Consider the following 19,559-nt stretch of genomic DNA (forward strand, 5'->3'; position numbering starts at 1 on the left):
ATTGCTCCAGATCTACAAGACAGATCCATACTTACTATACTCATATTACAAATGCGAAAGTGTGTCTTTCTATCTGTTACCTCTGTACACCCGAACCGCGGAACCGATTTTGCTGTTTCAAGGACATACTATACTTTTTATCCCGGAAAAATGTACGGTTCCCGCGCGATAAACGAATTTTGGCGCAACAGAATTGCGGGCGTCATCAAGTAATATTATAATTATTAATTATATATACGACAACTTTCTATCATGATTTACCGGATGAGTTTACCGGAGGCCCAATCCCCTACCCTATTCCCTTCCCTACCCTCCCCTATTCCCTTCCCTTCTCTACTCTCTCCTGTTCCCTTCTCTTTCCTTCCTTACTCTCCCCTATTACCCTGTTCCCTCTTAATAGGCCGGCAACGCACTTGCAGCTCTTCTGATGCTGCGAGTATCCATGGGCGACGGAAGCTGCTTTTCATCAGGTGACCCGTTTGCTCGTTTGCCCCTTTATTTCATTAAAAAAAAAAAATTAATGGTCAATTTTATAATGCGTTGCGTGAGTATAAGATTTGAACTCAAGTCGTAGATGGTAGAGGTAGGTAGGAACATAGAAGGTAACTATTAATACAAAAAATCTGCTTCTTATGGGTTTCGTTTTAGGGTTCAGTAGTCAACCAAGTTTTGTTGATTACAGGACCCTACAACGGAACCCTAACGAACTGATTTTTTGTATATTGATAGATAAATAGTTATATACTTACTCGTAATTTAAGAGTAACATTGTCCTACAAATAAAACAATTCATATTTTAGAAACATCAATTCAAAGTATGAAATCCTTTCTATCTCTGTTAGATTAGAGCTACCACTTCCGAGATTTTTCGCAAATAAAAATGTTGTTCGCCTTATCAAAATGAAACTACTCACAAAAAACTAGCTTGATAGTAATAAAAAAGATTTAGGGCTCCCGTACTATTACGCGTGTCTACTAAACTGTGCAAATTCAAAAACTGTGCTGGTCTCGCTGTAAGTGCATTTCAAAATAAGCATCAAATAGTACATTTTGATTTGTTAGTTTATTTAGTCAATACAAATGCAAACGGAGGTTTTAGGTCAGTGGCGGATTTACAAATAATTGAAACAGGGCAAGGCCGGGCCTGCAAATTGCACAAAATAACGAAAATTACGAAGCGAGAGTACCAAAACTCAAACTAAATACAATCTGTATAGGAACGGCGCTCTACTACAAACGTTATAGTACTTTAATACTTTGCAGATTTGGGAAACACCAACAGTAAATTCCGAGGTTTTGAATAAGATATTCATAAAAACAATTTTGAATAATGATTATATCAGTTAACCTTAACGGATTATGGATGACCTTTCGAAATAAATTCTCCGAGAAAGAATATTCAGGGTACGTAACGTAGACGCGTATTATATCCGGGGACATCGCATTTGAAGTTTCAGCGGTCAAACATCTTCTTTATTTATTCTATAATTTTAACTGTCTTGAAGGCGACTTAATTATTTCATCCTATCTAACCTACGAATAATAAAAACTAAGGAATCGTTACTCCCATACTGTTACCGTTTTTTTGGTTCCTTTGATCTGTCATGTAACGTCAGCCTAGTACCGCTCAAGGTCACCTAAATATTGCAAATGTATTGAACACTTTTTTGACAAGTATTGTGGAGCATGTTTCTTGACGGAGTTACTTTTCCTTAGTTTTTATTATTCGTAGTATCTAACGTATTGGCTACGACGAAAAAATGAGCTAATTGGACTGACACCAGCTGCCTTCCCACCGAAATTGATACTACGACTATTTTGATTTACTGGCATTATAGTTTTAAATTGATCGTGCGCTAGTATGGTATACTAATATTTAAGTTTTTAATCACCTCAAGTGATTCAATTCTCGATTCGATTCTGAGTCAGTCGGGACTCGGGAGTAAGGCAGCTGACTTCCAGGAACTCGACCGACACTGACTAATCGCCCTTTTGAAGTGTAAACTTCTTTAGTGGCGCTTATACTCTTTTGGGATAGGTAAAAAATGTTGAACCGCGATTTTATTATTTTTTACCCAGCACCGATCCCAGAAAATTCGTAAGAGAAAAATTTATGCTTGCTACTATTTCGTTTTCACTTGTGCCCGGAATGCAACCCGTTGAATTTTAACTATGGGAACATCTTGTCTAATACCGCAATAGACAGAACGAACCAAAAGGCCGACTTAGGCTTCTTACAGGCGAACTGCACTTGTCGGCCGACGTTCTTCCGTAAGAGATCTTAGAACTCTTCTGGAATATATGTTTGACGTAGTATGTTATATCGACCGGCTCGCCGTGACTGCGTTCCTGAGCGGTTCATAGAATGCAATAGCGCGAACGGTACCCGAGCCGATTTATCAGTTTTCGAATTCAGCCTCCTGATTGGTTAAGTTTATTGTACTAATACCATAAAGTTTTTATGACGTATCGATGAACGATATCCAAGAACAAATGAAGCTGAATTAATAAAAAATACCTCAACTCGCATACTATTAAGATACATCCTTACGTATGACACGTCAACGTGACGAAGTGATAACTTGTACTTGCGAACGACAACGAATTCTAACGACGTCATTTATGTTTTATTACGTTTATTGCCACTTTGGAGACGGGTATGTAGTCAACGCGAGAGCACGGTGCCTCTACACAGCTTCCACACACGTCAGTACAGTCAGAGAAATATAATGTTAAGCTGTTTATAGGCTGAAGTTAATTTGTGTGAGTACATAATTATGTTTTATTTGATTACCATCGAGCATGGCGTCAATTCATAGAATCTATATTTAAATTCATAATCCAGGGCAAAAGACTAATGATCGATTTCAAAAGTGGAATGTGCTGTCGATTTTCTATTTTTATTTAGGTATTTTTCAGGAAAGCGGACGAGTCACCTAACTATAAATACTACATAAACGTTGTTTACGCCGATTTTCTGTGACACCGTAGTATTGATCCAATCGAGTTCGAGCATGGCTCTCCTACATTTGACAATACTACAAACAAGTCTCGGTCACATCGAAAATATTCCTCTCAAAACCAATTCGCTAAAAATATTTTTCCGATATTTATTGGATTTCGTTTCCGATTCTCGTTTCATTATAACAGCTGTAGCTGTGTTGTGTCAATCAATTGTTGATCAATCAATCATGCTAAATCTGTCAGATCGACGGCAATTCAATTTCTTTACAGTTTTTGCCATATTTAAAATCATTTTTTCCAAAAAATAATATGATACATTGTTATCTGACAGCTACAGTTTGCAGTATCTGTCAGATAAGTTGTGGATAGCCTATCCGGTCCTTATCAGTAAGTGGTAAAACGCAGGCCCTTACTGAGGCACTCAGAGACGAATATAATTAATATTATAACTTAACTGCACCATTGAACTACGAGTATTATTAAACGATCCAGCGAACTTGTGGTTTTTTGCGCTGTGCGTTGAAACTGGCTGGGATCAACTCAAAATGTCACTTCATGTAAAAGTGTCACCTCTCTGTCACGGTGATATCTTATTCTATGACTAGTAGTTGGGGCACTTGGGGCATAGATTTTATTCGCGCCGTCTTTTCTATACGTAGACCTATACAGGATGTAAAAAAATAAGTGATAATACTTTAGGGTGTGTACGTGTTCCTTGTATAGAGTTCATCGTGAAAGTAGCAGCGCTGGAAGACCAAATTTTTTTTTCACTTTTGTATGGGGAAAGTCGTGACGCTCGGGCCCTTGCCCATACAAAAGTGACAAAAAAATTTTCGTCTTTCAGAGCTGCTACTTTCACAGTCAACTCTCTACAAGGAACACGTACACACCTTAAAGTATTATCACTTATTTTGGTTACACACTGTATACATAGGACCTATGTCTACCAGAAACTGATGGCTGGTGGCAGCAGATTTTTAAAAAATATCCTTGATCATTGGATAAATTTATATATTTGCATTTTTCACACACAGAATCAGCCGCTATAAGGAAAAAAGGGATCAAAATGTTTTATTCCAATTACCCCGGTATTGCTAGAGTCAATTTACTTTTTCACGTTTTGCCATCAGATTCTGGTAGACCAAACTTACCTAATTAAAGAAAGATTTTGACATAGGCCCCATATATATTATCTGTCGATCTCTTCATTAAAAGAAGGTTTAATCATATTCATTAAATGTCTCTAGCTAAGTGCTAAAAATAAGTACCAAAAGGTAAAGCAACTTATAACCTCCCCCCAGCGCGGATAAAACCTACAGATAATTACTGAAGATAATAAATTCCTTAATGCGACTATACTCTTTATTTTATTTATTTATTTACTATTATATTACGGGCTTCATGCCTTGCGGCATTATCTACCAGCCAAAGTTAGGGTGATAATGAGAAGAATAGGCGCATTCTAAACAGAATTGGTTAAGGCGAGGATAAACCCCAATTTGTTATTTCGCGACTTCCGGTTTACCTAGTTCCAATATAATAACGAAGTTTTAAAAAATATGAGGTATAAAGCACAATATTTAAAATACCTTAAACCATAAACATTTTAATAAAACGTAATACTTTGGCTGTAATTAATTTACAAACTCACCTCCGATAAAAATCTATTTCATCGAAATATAAGTATTAACTAGGATAATTATACATTTTATTTGAATAAATTGTTAGTAAATCTATATTAAAAACTCTTTAACCGAACAATTTTGTTTCTTAATGTTTATTTCCAAAGATATTTAAAAAAAACATGAAAAATAGAGAAGATCCGCTCGCGGTGAGTACAGTTTTATGCTAAGCTAAAATGAATCTTATTGCGATGCGCATACGCTTGGTCTTTGGTTGTGTGCAAAGTTATCGTTTTGGATTGAGATTAATCCCCGCCTTAAGTAGATATTATGTAATAAAATATATTTTATTAAATATTAATGTTCGATCAACTTTTATTTCTTTACACTTACCTAGTTCTTCGAATATTTTTTTGAGTTTAGTTGTTAGGTGTATTTTTATGTACCCCTTATAACGAGATTTCTTCGGCGCCCGCCGCCCAGGGTGCTGGCAGTGTTAAAATAAGGGGCGCCTTTTTTTGCCTTCGGCGCCCTGGATACGCTTTAACGTAGTCTTAACTCTTGTACGTAAAGTGAAGATTTAGACCATTATTCATTATATTCATTCTCGAGCCCACCCATAAAAAGCTAAAGGATTGAACAGATTTTGATAATATTTTATACACTTATATTATGAGACTCGAAAATGGACATATCTACATAATATTATTTAATAACCCCACCAAAATATTTGCGCTTCGCTTGGCTCGTCTCGGCGGGTGTACTACCGTGCACCCAGGTCCAAGATGTGACGATTTTACCCCGCAAATATTAATATTTCAATTAGATTCTGGCTCGGAGAATAACATAAATTAAATATTTTAATAATTACACTTTGAATTTTTGTGTGTGTTTATAAAGGAAAAATAAAACACGTCTCGGCGGGGACACTACCGTGTCCCAGGATGCTCATACTTTCATAAGATTTGTACCGACTGAGAAGCTAAAGATGAGGGTAATATAATATTAATAACTTCGTACCTGGTAAGTATAACTCCAGGTTCCGTAATGTAGTTAGCCTGTTCCGCTCAACTTTGAGCTACGATCGTATAATTTGATCACAACTTATCAACTTCCGAGGAGAAAGTTGTATTTGTAGCTAGTTAAAAAATCAACGTTTAAATGTTAATTTTTGAAAATTAAATGCAAGTTTTTAAAAATGAAATAACTATTATGAAAAATCGGATAAATTATGTACTTCAATGTTTTCTGTTTTTCACGCTAGAGGCAGCGCCAACATTCTTTTTTAAACATTATAATAATATTATAATATCGGCTACAGCGTTCATACCACTAAGGTTCATACCTTAGTGGTATGAAATTCTTAATTTTTCCCAATATTCGTAACAGCTGACGACCTCAAAGTAGCGCATTTTTTATTATATTTTATTATAAACTATCATATCAGCTTAGTACAGTATTGCTTCTGATACTGTTGATTGATTAAAAAGACCTGCGGTAAAGCGTTTTATTGGCACCGTTTCGAAATAAATAACTTTTCAATTATTCTCGACCGCGAGGGACTATGCAATTCGGACTTGCCTCAGTTACAAAACGGCTTTCGACCGCATACAATTTAATCTGAACAATATGATCATTGTCTCGTGTCATGACTACAGGCTAAATGAGAAGGTCTAAGATTTAAAAGTTGTCTTTTTTGGAAAATTTCTCGCGTTTCCCTCCGTTGTGTGTACCTACGAATGTACCCTATACTTTACTATAATACTTAGGGAGATCGCAGACGGCGCACTTTTGTGTGATCGAGTCTGCGGCGCACATACATTCTGCATGGATGCATGCACCGACTATAATTAAGTGCGCCGCAGACTCGATCACACAAAAAGTGTGCCGTCTGCGATCTCCCTTAACATGTTGGATTATAATATGTAGTTTATGTATCTTACTCTACGAGTATATTTTAATTTTTAAGGTTATTATAATTTTACGCTACAAACGTTCTTTCAATTTTTCATTTGTAGCTTTTGTTTTGTTGTTTTTTGACAGGAGTGTTTATATTATTAAGCGTTGTATGATTGGTTACTATTTTGACTTTAGCAAATAAAAATCTCTAGTGAATAGGTAAACTTCTAAATTAGTCGTAATAAATTGTATGTTTACTAACAAACAACCGACAATTATTTGTGAAAAAGACGGTAGATGAATGCGAAAATTATTATACCTAACATTGTAAACCTTGACGCAGGAATAAACGAAAACTTCTCAGTAAAATTCCAAACATCATAGAAATGCAAGCAGCTGAGTTGTGAACACTCGGAAGCGGAAAAATTTGAAATGCCAGCGAAAATTCCAGAGCTAGCAGCTTCGTTTGTGCGCTAAATAAGTACAGCATTCTAGGATACTAGCATTAGAAATTCTTTAAAAATGGCATTAAAACTAGGAAAATTAAAGAATACATAAAATAAAACTGATATGTACCGCATAATAATAAGTATAAATACGTATAAGTACAGCTAACAGCTGATATGTACTAATGTACCTACATGTACTTTGGACCGAGGGTTGCCATCACCCAAATTCCCTTCGCCGGTAAGGCACGACAAAATTCCCGGACATTTGGCCGAAATGTGGTTATTTCCCCGAACACCTCTTAAACAGTATTTGGGCATTTTCAAAAAAATGTGTTCCCCCTGATTTTGCCTTGTCCCTCGACTTTGTTAATTTATTTTGTTGAGATAAATAACTTTTAACAGAATATATTAATTTAAGTGACAAAAGTATATGTTTCAATACATAAGTATATAAATTGTCGTCTTGTTGTTACTTTACTAAATAAAAAACTTACGAAGGTTTTAAAGTATTGAAAACCATCAAATATACCTGTCCCCTTCCCAACTAAGATGAGATAATGATTGATTTTAAAAAATATCCAGTATTTGAAGTGATTTCTATACACAATTTAAAATCTCAAAAGTCAAATGTATCAGCTGAAAGTATCAATTATATATTTTTATATGTAATTTCTTTTAAAAATTAATTTGAATTTAAAACGAAAATTTTAGTCTTCCGGAAGATTCCGCTTTGTGACCGCTCGTTTTTGCAAAAATTCTTCTAATACTAGAAATTATTCGGCACGATCTGGCAAAACAACGTATGTTCTTCATCGATAGGTACGTCTTTTTGTTTTTACTGGCGAACTAACTAGTGAAAAGCGCGGAAATGTTGTTAAAATGCAGGTGTTTCAATTTCTTTGTTCAGGTATGTGACCAAGTTTTACTGTTATTAATCACTTTTCTTTCATTATTGTTATTGTTTACACATTGCAAAACTTGTATAGTATTTGATACCAAAAATGTATTTGTGCTAAATAAGATGGTTAATTTTTAAACAATTTAAAACAACAAGCAGGTAGCATTATGTGACCTCCGTTGGGTGACTTTTTCTACGGTCATTTTTGATATTATCAGGAAAATGCCTTAAATTCCGCGTTCTTTTTTGTTTTTTTGCATAATAATAAACTATATGTCCTATTACATTAAAGAAAAAAAATATAGAAAAAAAGAAAAAATTGACATAAAAATTAAAATGAAATTTTATACCCTGTACACGTTTTTCTGAAATTGCCCATTTACGATAACGTCTTACCAATTTTTGCTTTTCCAACAAAGATTTTGTAAAAATCTGACTAACTCAAGTCCGTGCTAGAAACCGAGTGTAATTGTGTATGCTTAGCGAGTTTTTATCTTTCGTTTATTGCTGCATGACTTAAAAGTTAAATTTCTCTTATCAAAAGTGCCTGGATTTCAACCGGACACTTTTCGAAAACCCGGCTGGACGCACCCCAGACGCCCTTCAAACTAGGACAAATCCGGGGAAATCCGGACGGAAGGCAACCCTATTTGGACATGACATTTTATTAAATTTTATTATTGCTTGTTTTATCCAAATTGCTCACGTAAGATTTTGTTTAAAAGAGAGAGAAATTGCAAACGTTTAAGCAAAAGTTTGACGGTTCCTCATAAGTTTTATAATTTTTGATTTAGCAACGGGAATAGCTTCAGTCTTACTTTCTTCTCGCGTAGCATTAAAGCTCAATTATAAAAAGCTAGCATTAAAACAAAGCTTCAAACACAACAAATTTTTTGACAGAGAGAGCTTACTAGCTGAACTTTCCGTTAATTGGGTAGAATAAGTTCCTATAATTACCTGCTAATCAAGATAAACATGAGTTATTATTATTTGTCAATTATCCTACAGTCTCAGAACTGAAATCAAAAACAAAATGTTTTTATTTTAAAATGTTATTATACGTCATATTCATTACGGAAAATTCATTAAGAGGGCGACTAACCCCAAAAATCAAACATCGTCCTTCTCTCTTCACACTCAGGCCCGTCTTTCATATTATGCCAGGTGAAAAAGAACGACGCGGATTCATCGCCAAATTAGTTTTTTTCTCAATAACTCTATAAATATACAACATTTTAAAAATCCGCTAGGTCGATCTCACAATGATAGAATTTTAAACAATGTGTTAAAATATTAACGTAGTTCAATGCACGGCTATGGCAATAAATGAAAAATTCGTGAAAATTAGATGCATCTTTGTGATTTTTTTCTATCGAGAAAATTTTAAGATATCGTGTTTTTGCTCAGATCGAATTCTCGGAAATATAATGTAGTATCTAATTTTAGAAAATGAAACAATTCGGGGCTTATTTTCAAGTATAAAAATGAATTATAAAATCGAAACTTTAGGGTTAGGCGCCCCCTTAAGTTGGGGCATTTCTCATGAAACATAGTACTGCTACTTTTACAATGAACTTTCAAGGGACACATACATAGTACATACCTACATACCTATACACATTACACACCCAAAATCATCACTTTGTTTTGTTAAAACTTACAGCCTGTATAGTGTATATTGTATAACCCCTTGCTGATCCGGCTAACGTTGTTTTGACTTAAACGGCGTAGGAATATAATGCTCAAAAAGCGAGCTTGTCCTAATCTAACGTTGTAAAATTTCACGCAGATCGATGGTCCAAAATTAAATAAGCGAGATTCAAAACTGTGCTCCATTTGGTTATGGTATGTACCGAGGATAAAAAATATTAGTACGGAAGCCCTAGAACATTTTTTTATTACTATCAAGCTAATTTTTTGTAAGCAGCTTCGTTTTGATAAGACGAACAACATTTTTATTTGCGAAAAATCTTGAAAGTGGTAACTAACAGAAATAGAAAGGATTTCATACTTTGACTTGCTGGTCCCAAAATATGGATTGTTCTATTTGTAGGACAATGTTACTCTTAAATTATATAATTATTACCTATCAATATACAAAAAATCAGTTTGTTAAGGTTCCGTTTTAGGTTTCAGTCCCAAACACGATGACAAGGAAAAGGACACAGGATTTCCCGGGAAAGGACAGAGGACACTTTCTGTCTTGGAAAATTTTACGGTTCCCGGGTGCTAAACGAATTTTATAAGAGTTCTCGTCTCGTATTCTTCCTATATTTACTATTAAGTCAGTCGATCAACAGTTTGTATGTCTTGGTTTATTGTCTCGACTCGGTGCCTCTGTCGTTGCCAACTCAGTCGTAACACGTGACGAACCGAGAACGCACGGGGATGGACGGTGCACACAGAAGCGTTAATAAATAACCCGGGTAAAATCGTTCACTCCAGAAACACATGATTTTGAATTTGTAAAATACTAGGTGACGCAAATTTTAGAAAAATCGGTTCAGCTGTTTGCGTGAAGAGGTAACAGACGGACAGACACACTTTCTTATTTATAATAAACTAGATGTCCTGCGTGGCTTCGCCCGCGTAAATTAGGAATTATACGGAAACCGTATATTTTCCTGCAAAAAATTGCTTATGTCCCTTCACATGGTCTACTCTATATCTGTACCAAATATTGTCATAAAAATAGTTTTTGAAATTAGCGCGTTCAAACAAACAAACAAACTCTTCAGGTTTATAATATTGTAAGTATAGATTTTTTAAATCGATTGACAACCCGAGTCTCGATCTAAAAGACTATGAAAAGTACCAATAAGGCGCTTTGCAGACGAAGGGGCCGAGCGAGTGGATCGAAAATCGAGTTTCAGAGACATAGGAACTTGAATTTCCAGATGTCATTTTTTTGGCTGAAATATAATGTTGATGTTCGTTATCTACTTAAAAAATATTATATGGATAAATAAACTCGAGCCTGTCATTACGAAGTTTTCAAAGACTAAGTCAATTCTAGAACCAATGAGTTTCTAATAGTAACATACAATATCATTGTCTAGAACTGTCAAACTGCTCTCAGATTCAGAACGTTTTCTCAATCTTGTCTAGATTCCACTTCAATAAAGCTTATTGGAGCTATTGCCGAGCAGTTTCCGAAGTAAGCTGCACTCAGACGTGGCCAAGTTATTGTAAAATTGAGATATTGCTTTCGAGCGAAGACGATAATAATTGAAACTACCTACGAGTTTAGTTACAGTTGTCTATAACATAATATTTTAAAGTTAGGTATAGTCCCAACTGTAACAGTAAAATGAGTACCTAATTTCTAGGTTTTAGACTTTATATGATTGATACACAAAGGCTTAGTGCTTAATAGTTTAAAAAATATAATAACTTTATTGATGTTAATTTGATTTGATTTTTAAAATAAGTATGTGTAAATGCTGAGGGGCCATACCACGCCTAGCGGGCAGGAATACAAAGTGGATGTCTCCGATTATACCTTTACTTAAGTATATGAATTTATTTAAATTTAATTATTAAAGTACAAATACAACTGAGTATTTCGTGAATATTCCAAGTGCCTCTATGAGTGGCAAAAAAAATACGCTTGTTGCATAGGAGCCCCCCTTAAATATTAAATTTATTTTGTTTTTAGTATTTGTTGTTATAGCGGCAACAGATATGTAACACAAGAAGGCTAGCTATTATAGCGGACAGCGGTTCTTGAGTCACACAGACAGACGGACGGACTGACGGACAGACATCGAAGTCTTAGTAATATAGGGTCCCATTTTTACCCTTTGGGTACGGAACCCTAAAAAGGTCGCATTTGGTGATAGCTAAATAAGTAGACTATAACAATAATTTTACAATGTTTTAATTTTCGTGGATAAAACACAGAAAAACAAAAGTTAAAGAAAAAAGTTAGGGTTTTTGTATATTTATTTGGTTATTGGCTTTTTGTGAAAATTTATTAATAAACCGGTTCGTTTTGTATGTTAATATGAGAATATGATATGAGAAGTTTCGGTCAAATTAGTATATTAGAGCCCGAGTAAAAAATAAAATGGCTGCCATTTCGCAACCGTATGAGAGAGAAAATAATTTTAAGCCATTTAACACCTCTGACACCGGTGTTGGGTATCCGAAACACATTGAACATGTGGCCGAAGCCTGATCCTTCAGTAGGTTTTCCACTTAAAATCATGCATGCTTAATGCTTATCTTATGTAGCAGAGCTTTTAATCGTGGTTTTCAAAATGTAAGAGGTACCTAATATAACAGATAGAAATTGAGTGATTAGGATTTAGGGTCTAACGCTCAGGCATAGAGTAGGTTTATAAAGTGTTCTCAAACACATTTCACGTACGGCTAATCCCTTTATCCCTACTGAAGCGTGACAATGTTCTAATTAAAAACAACATGTATTTATCGTGAAGCTATTTATACAGTTTTTGCTAGAAAATTCTTAGTAAGTATACAGAGTTTTTTTTAAATTTATAGATACATTACTTTTTTTACGTCCGTGGATACATCATACTGTGAAAATGAAGATATACTTACTTACAAAAATTATTTTGATACAATATTGTGATATAATGGAAGCATCTGCACTGAGTTTGAATTAAAACATCAGTTTGGATATATTTCATCAGTATAATTATTAAAATAACAATAATTAATTCTCACCTTAAAGTTAAATTAATGTATAATATTATTATACTTATTGCTTCTTGAAAATATTATCTTAATTCTTAAGAATTATTTTCCATCGCTGGGATAAGCTCTAAATAGAAGTAATTTCACGCAAATAAAGTTATCACTTTTAAAATATAGTCTCATTTCCCTTTATTTAGCGGTTTATTTATTACTTGTTTTTTCTCGTCGTTGACTCCAGAGTCCAGACATGGTTTTGAATATATTTTTTTCTTTATTGTCTCTCGACCTCTCTGTGCCACACTTTTACAAACTTTTTTTTCGCGTTAAGAATACGCAACCTAATCCAAACTAGATGTGTATTTTAAAAATCCACCATAGGAGGTTCTATATTGGACTGTCGGCATAACGTAACAATGGTTAATTTCAACTCAAAGTCTTTAACTTGACTTAGTCTTGGAACTTGACTGTTTTATTTATTTTCCAAGCTCTGATATCCGAGATCTTTTAGTCTTTTTATGTCTTATATATCTTCCTTACGAGTTGAGCAGAGATACATTAGATATCATTCTTATCTGATACTACATTGTACAAAATAAATTTTCTTAAATGTACCTGGTTGTAAAAGTTAAATAATATATCTTTTTCTTTTTAATGTACGAAAACCACTGCATGCACGCCAATGATATGTTTAAAATCGTCTATGGGTGTTTCATGCTTCAGATCCTTTTTTCCTCCCTTTATTTTGTTTATTCCAGACAATATTATTTTTAGAGACTTTCTTCTTAACATACCACCATGGAGCACGCTATAGGTATATTTTACTATGTTTTTCACTTAAGTCGGCTCTCTCGGAGAACTATAATAATAATGGACCACATACACACATCAAACTGGTTCGTCAATTTAAATTCAATTATTAAATAAATTATTTATTACTTTTATAGTTTTCTATAATTGCTTATGTCACACTCGTGTTTAAAACAATACTAGCTATATAAAATGACATTTTCTAAAAATGATTCCTAGCTAGATCGATTTATCGCCCCCGAAACCCCCTATATACTAAATTTCATGAAAATCGTTGGAGCCGATTCCGATTCCGAGATTCCAATTATATATATATATATATATATATATATATATATATATATATATATATATATATATATATATATATATATATATATATATATATATATATATATATATATATATATATATATATACACAAGAATTGCTCGTTTAGAGGTATAAGATAATATTTTCTAGCCGACTTCCGTAAATGGAGGAGGTTCGGCTGTATACAAGGTGTAACAAAAATAAGTGATAATACTTTAGGGTGGCTATGTGTTCCATAATTTTTTTTTCACTTTTGTATGGGGAAACTCGTGACGTTCGGGCGATTGCCCATACAAAAGTGAAAAAAAAATTGGTCCTTCAGCGCTGCTACTTTCACAGTGAACTCTCTATAAGGAAGACATACACACCATAATTCATTTATTGCCAGAATGAAGTACATGTTGGTCTTAATTCTATATATTATACAATTGAATCTTTCATTCTACCATATTAAAATGGTGTGCAATGCAATATTAAGTCCTCTAATTAATAATATCTATCAATATGAAATTAACAACCAAGACAATAATGGTATATATAATTTAAAGTAAATAATTTTAACACATCATCATAATAATTTATAGTAAAGTATTATCACTTATTTTTGGTACACGCTGAATATTTTTTTAAAATAAGATATTGACATAATATGACAAGATATTGTGTTGCACCAGTATATTTGACAAGCAAGCAGATCGCTTTAGCAAGAATTCGCTAGTTGACTTTTTTATTATTGGTATATAAAAGAACTAGCAAAAATAGAAACATCGGTGAAAGAATGACTCTGATATCTTAATAACTCTCCAAGATATAACAATTCGAAAATCACTTAAAATAAACCTTCTCAAAACGCTCCATACAAAATGATAGTGGGCTATGACGTCACTGACTGACAGCTTGTAAGTACCTAGCATCGCGGGAGAAATGAGATTAACTTTGTTCGAAAGCTATGTTAAATGCTATGTGCGTTTTGATAGTGGTGGTAGAAAAATTGTTATAAATGTACGCGCATATCTATATACATATTAATACAAGAAATTAAAAAAATCGACATGACTATCCAACTTTGAAGGCTCATAACAAAAAAAAGATACATAAGATAAAAAGCTAAAATTTTACAAAAGCTTATTTTTTCGTTTTAAGTTTACTTTGTCTAAAAATCTGTTAATCTTTGACCTTGTCAACATCACAATTCTTAAAAACTAGAAATTAGAAAAAAAAGAATAATTCGCTTGCAGAAAAAATATGAAGTCGCATCTGGCATTAACCTTTTTTTATTGAATTTATATTTAAAAAAAGCTGTTATTATTATTTGATACTTAGGTAGATGTTAGAACTACCGTTTTAAGTTCGCACTGTGTATCTGCGCACGCGCATTTCTTCGCAGGGTTGTAAAAGCTTAGTCATAACTCATAAGTGATAAGCTGCTATTAACTTTTTAAGCTTATATTTTATTAGATCAGAAATTATTCAATAATAAAAAAACTAATTATCTATTTGGTATTGAAGGTAAAAATTCTCATCAATTGATTCTAATGTATTTTTTTAGAATATTTTGAAACCCTTTTTGCGTGCGATAACATAGAACTTAATCTGCTTGCAGACGAAATTATTAACATTTGATAATAATTATTGTTGACTGTCTGGCAAGTCAGAGCATTATAATCATAGAGCATTGCACCCTCAGAAAGGTGTACTTTCAAACAATAACCTTGTCTGCTAAAATGTAATTTGCAGATATTATTAAAATTAAGTACCTTTAAATATGAAACCAAAGAGGTGCAAAGTTTTTAGGGTTCCATACCCAAAGGTTAAAAACGGCGCCCTGTTACTAAGACTTCGTTGTCTGCCTGTCTGTTCGTCTGTATGTCTCCAGGCTATATCTCAGGAACGGTTGAGGTAAAGAGTTGAAATTTGCACAAATTATGTGTTTCTGTTGCCGCTATATAACAACAAAATATACTAAAAATAAAATAAATTAATTATTTAAGGGGGCTCCGATACAAAAACAGTTTTTTGCCTATGTTTGCTTTATAATGGTACGGAACCCTTCGTGCGAGAGTCCGACTCGCACCTGGCCGAATTTTTATTTTAAATATTTTATTTTTATATTACAGTAAAATACAATGAAGACTCTGCAGCAATTTAGTTCATGTTACGTACAATGCACATCATTCATTTTATGTTTTTTTTATTAACAAATAACAACAATACCTAATAAAATACACGTAGGTATCTTTTAACATACAATAGAAGTGATTACTGGCCCTTTCAATGTTTTTCAATTTCTTTATAAGTATTTATAATAATATAGTAGGCCACACGATAAAATAATATTTTATCTTGCGTTTTGTTTTTTTAAATAGCGAGAGTTTTGTTTATTATATTATATTATTATGTAATTATTTTACGCTAAAAGTAGATATTTAAATTTTAAGGGTTGCTTTCTACATATTCATTAGAAATCCGAAATATGCGAACCGCACGAAACACAAATTGTTGACGTACGCTAACACAGTTTTATCACCAACGACAAGAGCGTCCGCTGATAACACAGCGACGCTATAGAAAAATAAAAAAAAACGTATTTTATTCCGCAAAAATTCACCAACATTCACAAAATTAATTAAATCAACCAATCGTGTAATTAAAATAGTTTCCGAAACTTAAATTCAAACTTTCCGAGGCCGGTGTAACAGGTGTCAGAGAGTTTTAAAACCCGCCAAACCTATCGCCATGTTAATAAAATTCCCTTTCGGTGTTCGGGGTTTGCGGAAAATTGTTTCGTGTACTTACCAGATGGGCGGGCTAGCGCGTACGCCAGTGCAAGGAGCACCAAGGCCAGGAACGTGTGCATGCTTTTGGTTCTCGAACGCGAATGTTTACTGCCAGCGCTGGCAGGCGGACCGCGGACTCGACTTGGCGCGCACCGATCGATAGCCGCCCACATGCGGCCCGTATCTTTCCCACAACGACCTATCTCCTTGCCCATCACGAACCTAACCTTACTCCCTTGACATAGAAACAGTTGGCGCACATACGACATTCTTCCAATTACATTCGAAGGGCTGTGCATCCCATTTTTGGGATTCTACTCCGGAGTAAACTCTAAAACACTTCGCGAAAGTCTGTTTTTGCGCGTCCCGAAAATTGCGTGTAAAATAAAATGATAAATGCACCGCATTAACTTTAAAACTTAAAAAATCATAATCATAAAGGGTTGAAGTCAATAGTAAAAGGTCCACTGGGACCAAAATAGAATTAGGTGTCCCACAGGGATCCATTTTGGGTCCGTTTCTTTTTCTCATCTATATAAATGTCTTACCTTATCTAGTTAAGTAATAACGAGATAGTACTTTTTGCTGATGACACTTCACTTATTTTTAAGGTAAGACAACAGTCGAATTATAACGAGGTAAATTATTGTGCTCTCTCAAAAATAGTAAATTGGTTTAATGTAAATAATTTTAAAATGAAAAGTGACATTCACTGCAGGAACACTAGCAATAAGCACAAGCTAGATATACCAATAACCAGGCTGAGCCGTATATTAGTGATCGAAGTGACAAACCATAGGCCGCTTCTATAATATAATTAATGGCACTACATTTTTACATACTTAGTGTAATTTAGCTTAAGCTATTATTGTTATTTTCCACCTTTTTGGTAAAAGGTGGCCCCGTGCGAGTTTCTTACGCCGGTTCTTCTCAGCGGGGTAGTTCCCGAACCGGTGGTAGGCCTCATGTAGACACGACGTTCTATAAATGTTAACTTTGTTAACCTACTTAGAAATAAATATTTTTCATTTCATTTCATTTTCATTTCATTTCACGCGCTGAAAATTCAGAACTTAACTAAATAAATCTATATATTTTGTTTTTTATTTATTTGTTTCATTTAAATCATTTGTAATAATCATTTGAATATCAGATAATAATAAATTTAATATGAAGTAGATGACACCCACAACTCAAAGTATATCCACATGCCATACAGCCAAATCGACTTAGGTTGGGTTGCACCAGAGGCGTGGTTAAAGTTAAAGTTATGGTCAAAGTTATGGTTTTAGTTAAGGCTAATTTAACTTTAACCTTAACTTTGACCACAGAATATGACAGAAGACGTTGCTGGTCCGACAAGGCTTTATAAGAACGTGGGCGGGGGCGCTGCTGGTAAAGGAGAACTGTCAAAAATGGCGTTTTTGTATGATGACAGCGTTAGTTCCTTTTTTCGCCACGTGTATTTAAAGCCTTGTCGAGCTCTATGGTTATGGTTAAATAAGGCATCTTGATTGCGTCCATTTTTAACTTTAACCAAAGATTTGACATTTTGTATTGTAGTTAAAGTGTTAAAGTTACAGTTAGTATAGTTAAAGTAAGTTGGTGCAACCCACCCTTAGCAGTTTGGGCGTGAGGAGGTAACGAGCAGACAGATAGACAGACGGACATCCTTTCTTAAATTTTAATGTAAATTTTACCGGAAAACAAATAGTAATTAAATTAAGTAACAATAATATACAAGAAGATACACAATTATTACATTGTTAACGCATATACGTCTTAATATAGGCCGGGTGTAACAATACTAAGTGACACCTAATACTTTAGGGTGTGTGTTCTTGTGGAGAGTTCACTATGAAAGTAGCAGCGCTGAAACTTTTACAGTGAACTCTCTACACGGGACTTATACACAACTTAAAGTATTATCACTTAGTTTTGTAACACACTGTAAATAGTAGCAACTTACAAGAGGGAATAAATTAAGACATTTAATAAAACTCAATTAAACTGATTAACAATTAACAATTATTTCGAAAACCAGTCTCTAAAAAGTGTATTTCTGACAACTTTCGGTGTTGAGGTAAAAACATCGAGTGCGGAGCCATCCGCCCAATGAGTGTTGTAGTGGTTACCTTATGGTACCTTATAAAGAAAGAATTTTGCCTGTAGTTATCGACATAGACCGACTCTCTCCATGGCTTCTGCTATAATACTTCTATCTACTATAATACTTATGTGTGTTACTTTATATAGGCACGCGTATGTTAATTTTCGACAGTAACAACTCTACTGAGAATCAATGAGAAATTAATCAATTTTTACGAAAAAGATTACATCAGCAAAACGTCTCTCCTCTAGGGGTAAGGAAAGACACAAAAAATTTAAGTATAATATTAGCATGGATAAATAATAATATTACTTTCAGTAGCTTTTCATTTTTGATATCTGCTAGGGAATGTAATTCGAATATATTATTATTTAAATATTTCTTTAAAAATATTCCTATATATTCGAATAATACATTTCCTAGCCGTAGCGGATGTTAGTGAAGCTGCTATCAATCCGAGAAAATTCTCCGTAATATCGTTACTTTATAGATAAAGTCAGGTACACACCAGCACGTATTTTAGGATTAGATAGTATAATCAGTAGCGGGGTTAGGGGGGGTGACGTTAGGCGACCGCCCAGGGTGCCGGGTAAAAAGGGGCGCCGAAGGCAAACAAAGAGCGCCGCAGTCCCTCTCTCTCAATCTCGCCCAGCCGAGCTAGCACGGCCACCAGTACAAATGCAAAAGTATAGACAAACTGTGGAAATAAACACGCGTTCGTCGATCGTCCTGAGATGTTCGTTTTTTGGCACTTAGCACTAGAACTTAGTATGAACTCGGAACTACGAAGACCATATGTAGACCATAACTTCTGAGCCACACCAAAAACCACGGCGGTACACCAGTGTGCCGCACACTTTGCGGATATCTGATCTAGTATCTACATGATAACTACAAGATTATTTTCTTGTAAATTTAATCTAGTATCCGTAGGGAACCTGTAAAAGTAAAAACGAATATCCGGATTAACTCATGCTCCTGTTGAAAGCTTTTCGAGTAGCTGTATATCTGATATGTGAGAAATTGAAAATGCATAAGAATCTTGCTCGGAAACTCACA

The 19,559-nt window shown here is 34.2% G+C and overlaps 1 protein-coding gene across 1 annotated transcript in view; it reads right to left on the bottom strand.

Annotated features, from left to right (window-relative positions):
* The window catches only part of LOC121739422, a 93,985-nt gene extending 77,512 nt beyond the window's left edge, over nucleotides 1-16,473 (bottom strand). Inside the window, exon 1 of the mRNA XM_042131890.1 lies at nucleotides 16,410-16,473. Within this exon, the coding sequence (XP_041987824.1) occupies nucleotides 16,410-16,470 (61 nt within the window). The 5' untranslated portion in view covers nucleotides 16,471-16,473. The remainder of the gene's footprint in view (nucleotides 1-16,409) is intronic.
* Nucleotides 16,474-19,559: the final 3,086 nt, after the last annotated feature.

This window comes from Aricia agestis, chromosome Z, assembly GCF_905147365.1.
Source record: "Aricia agestis chromosome Z, ilAriAges1.1, whole genome shotgun sequence".
Lineage (NCBI taxonomy): Eukaryota > Metazoa > Arthropoda > Insecta > Lepidoptera > Lycaenidae > Aricia > Aricia agestis.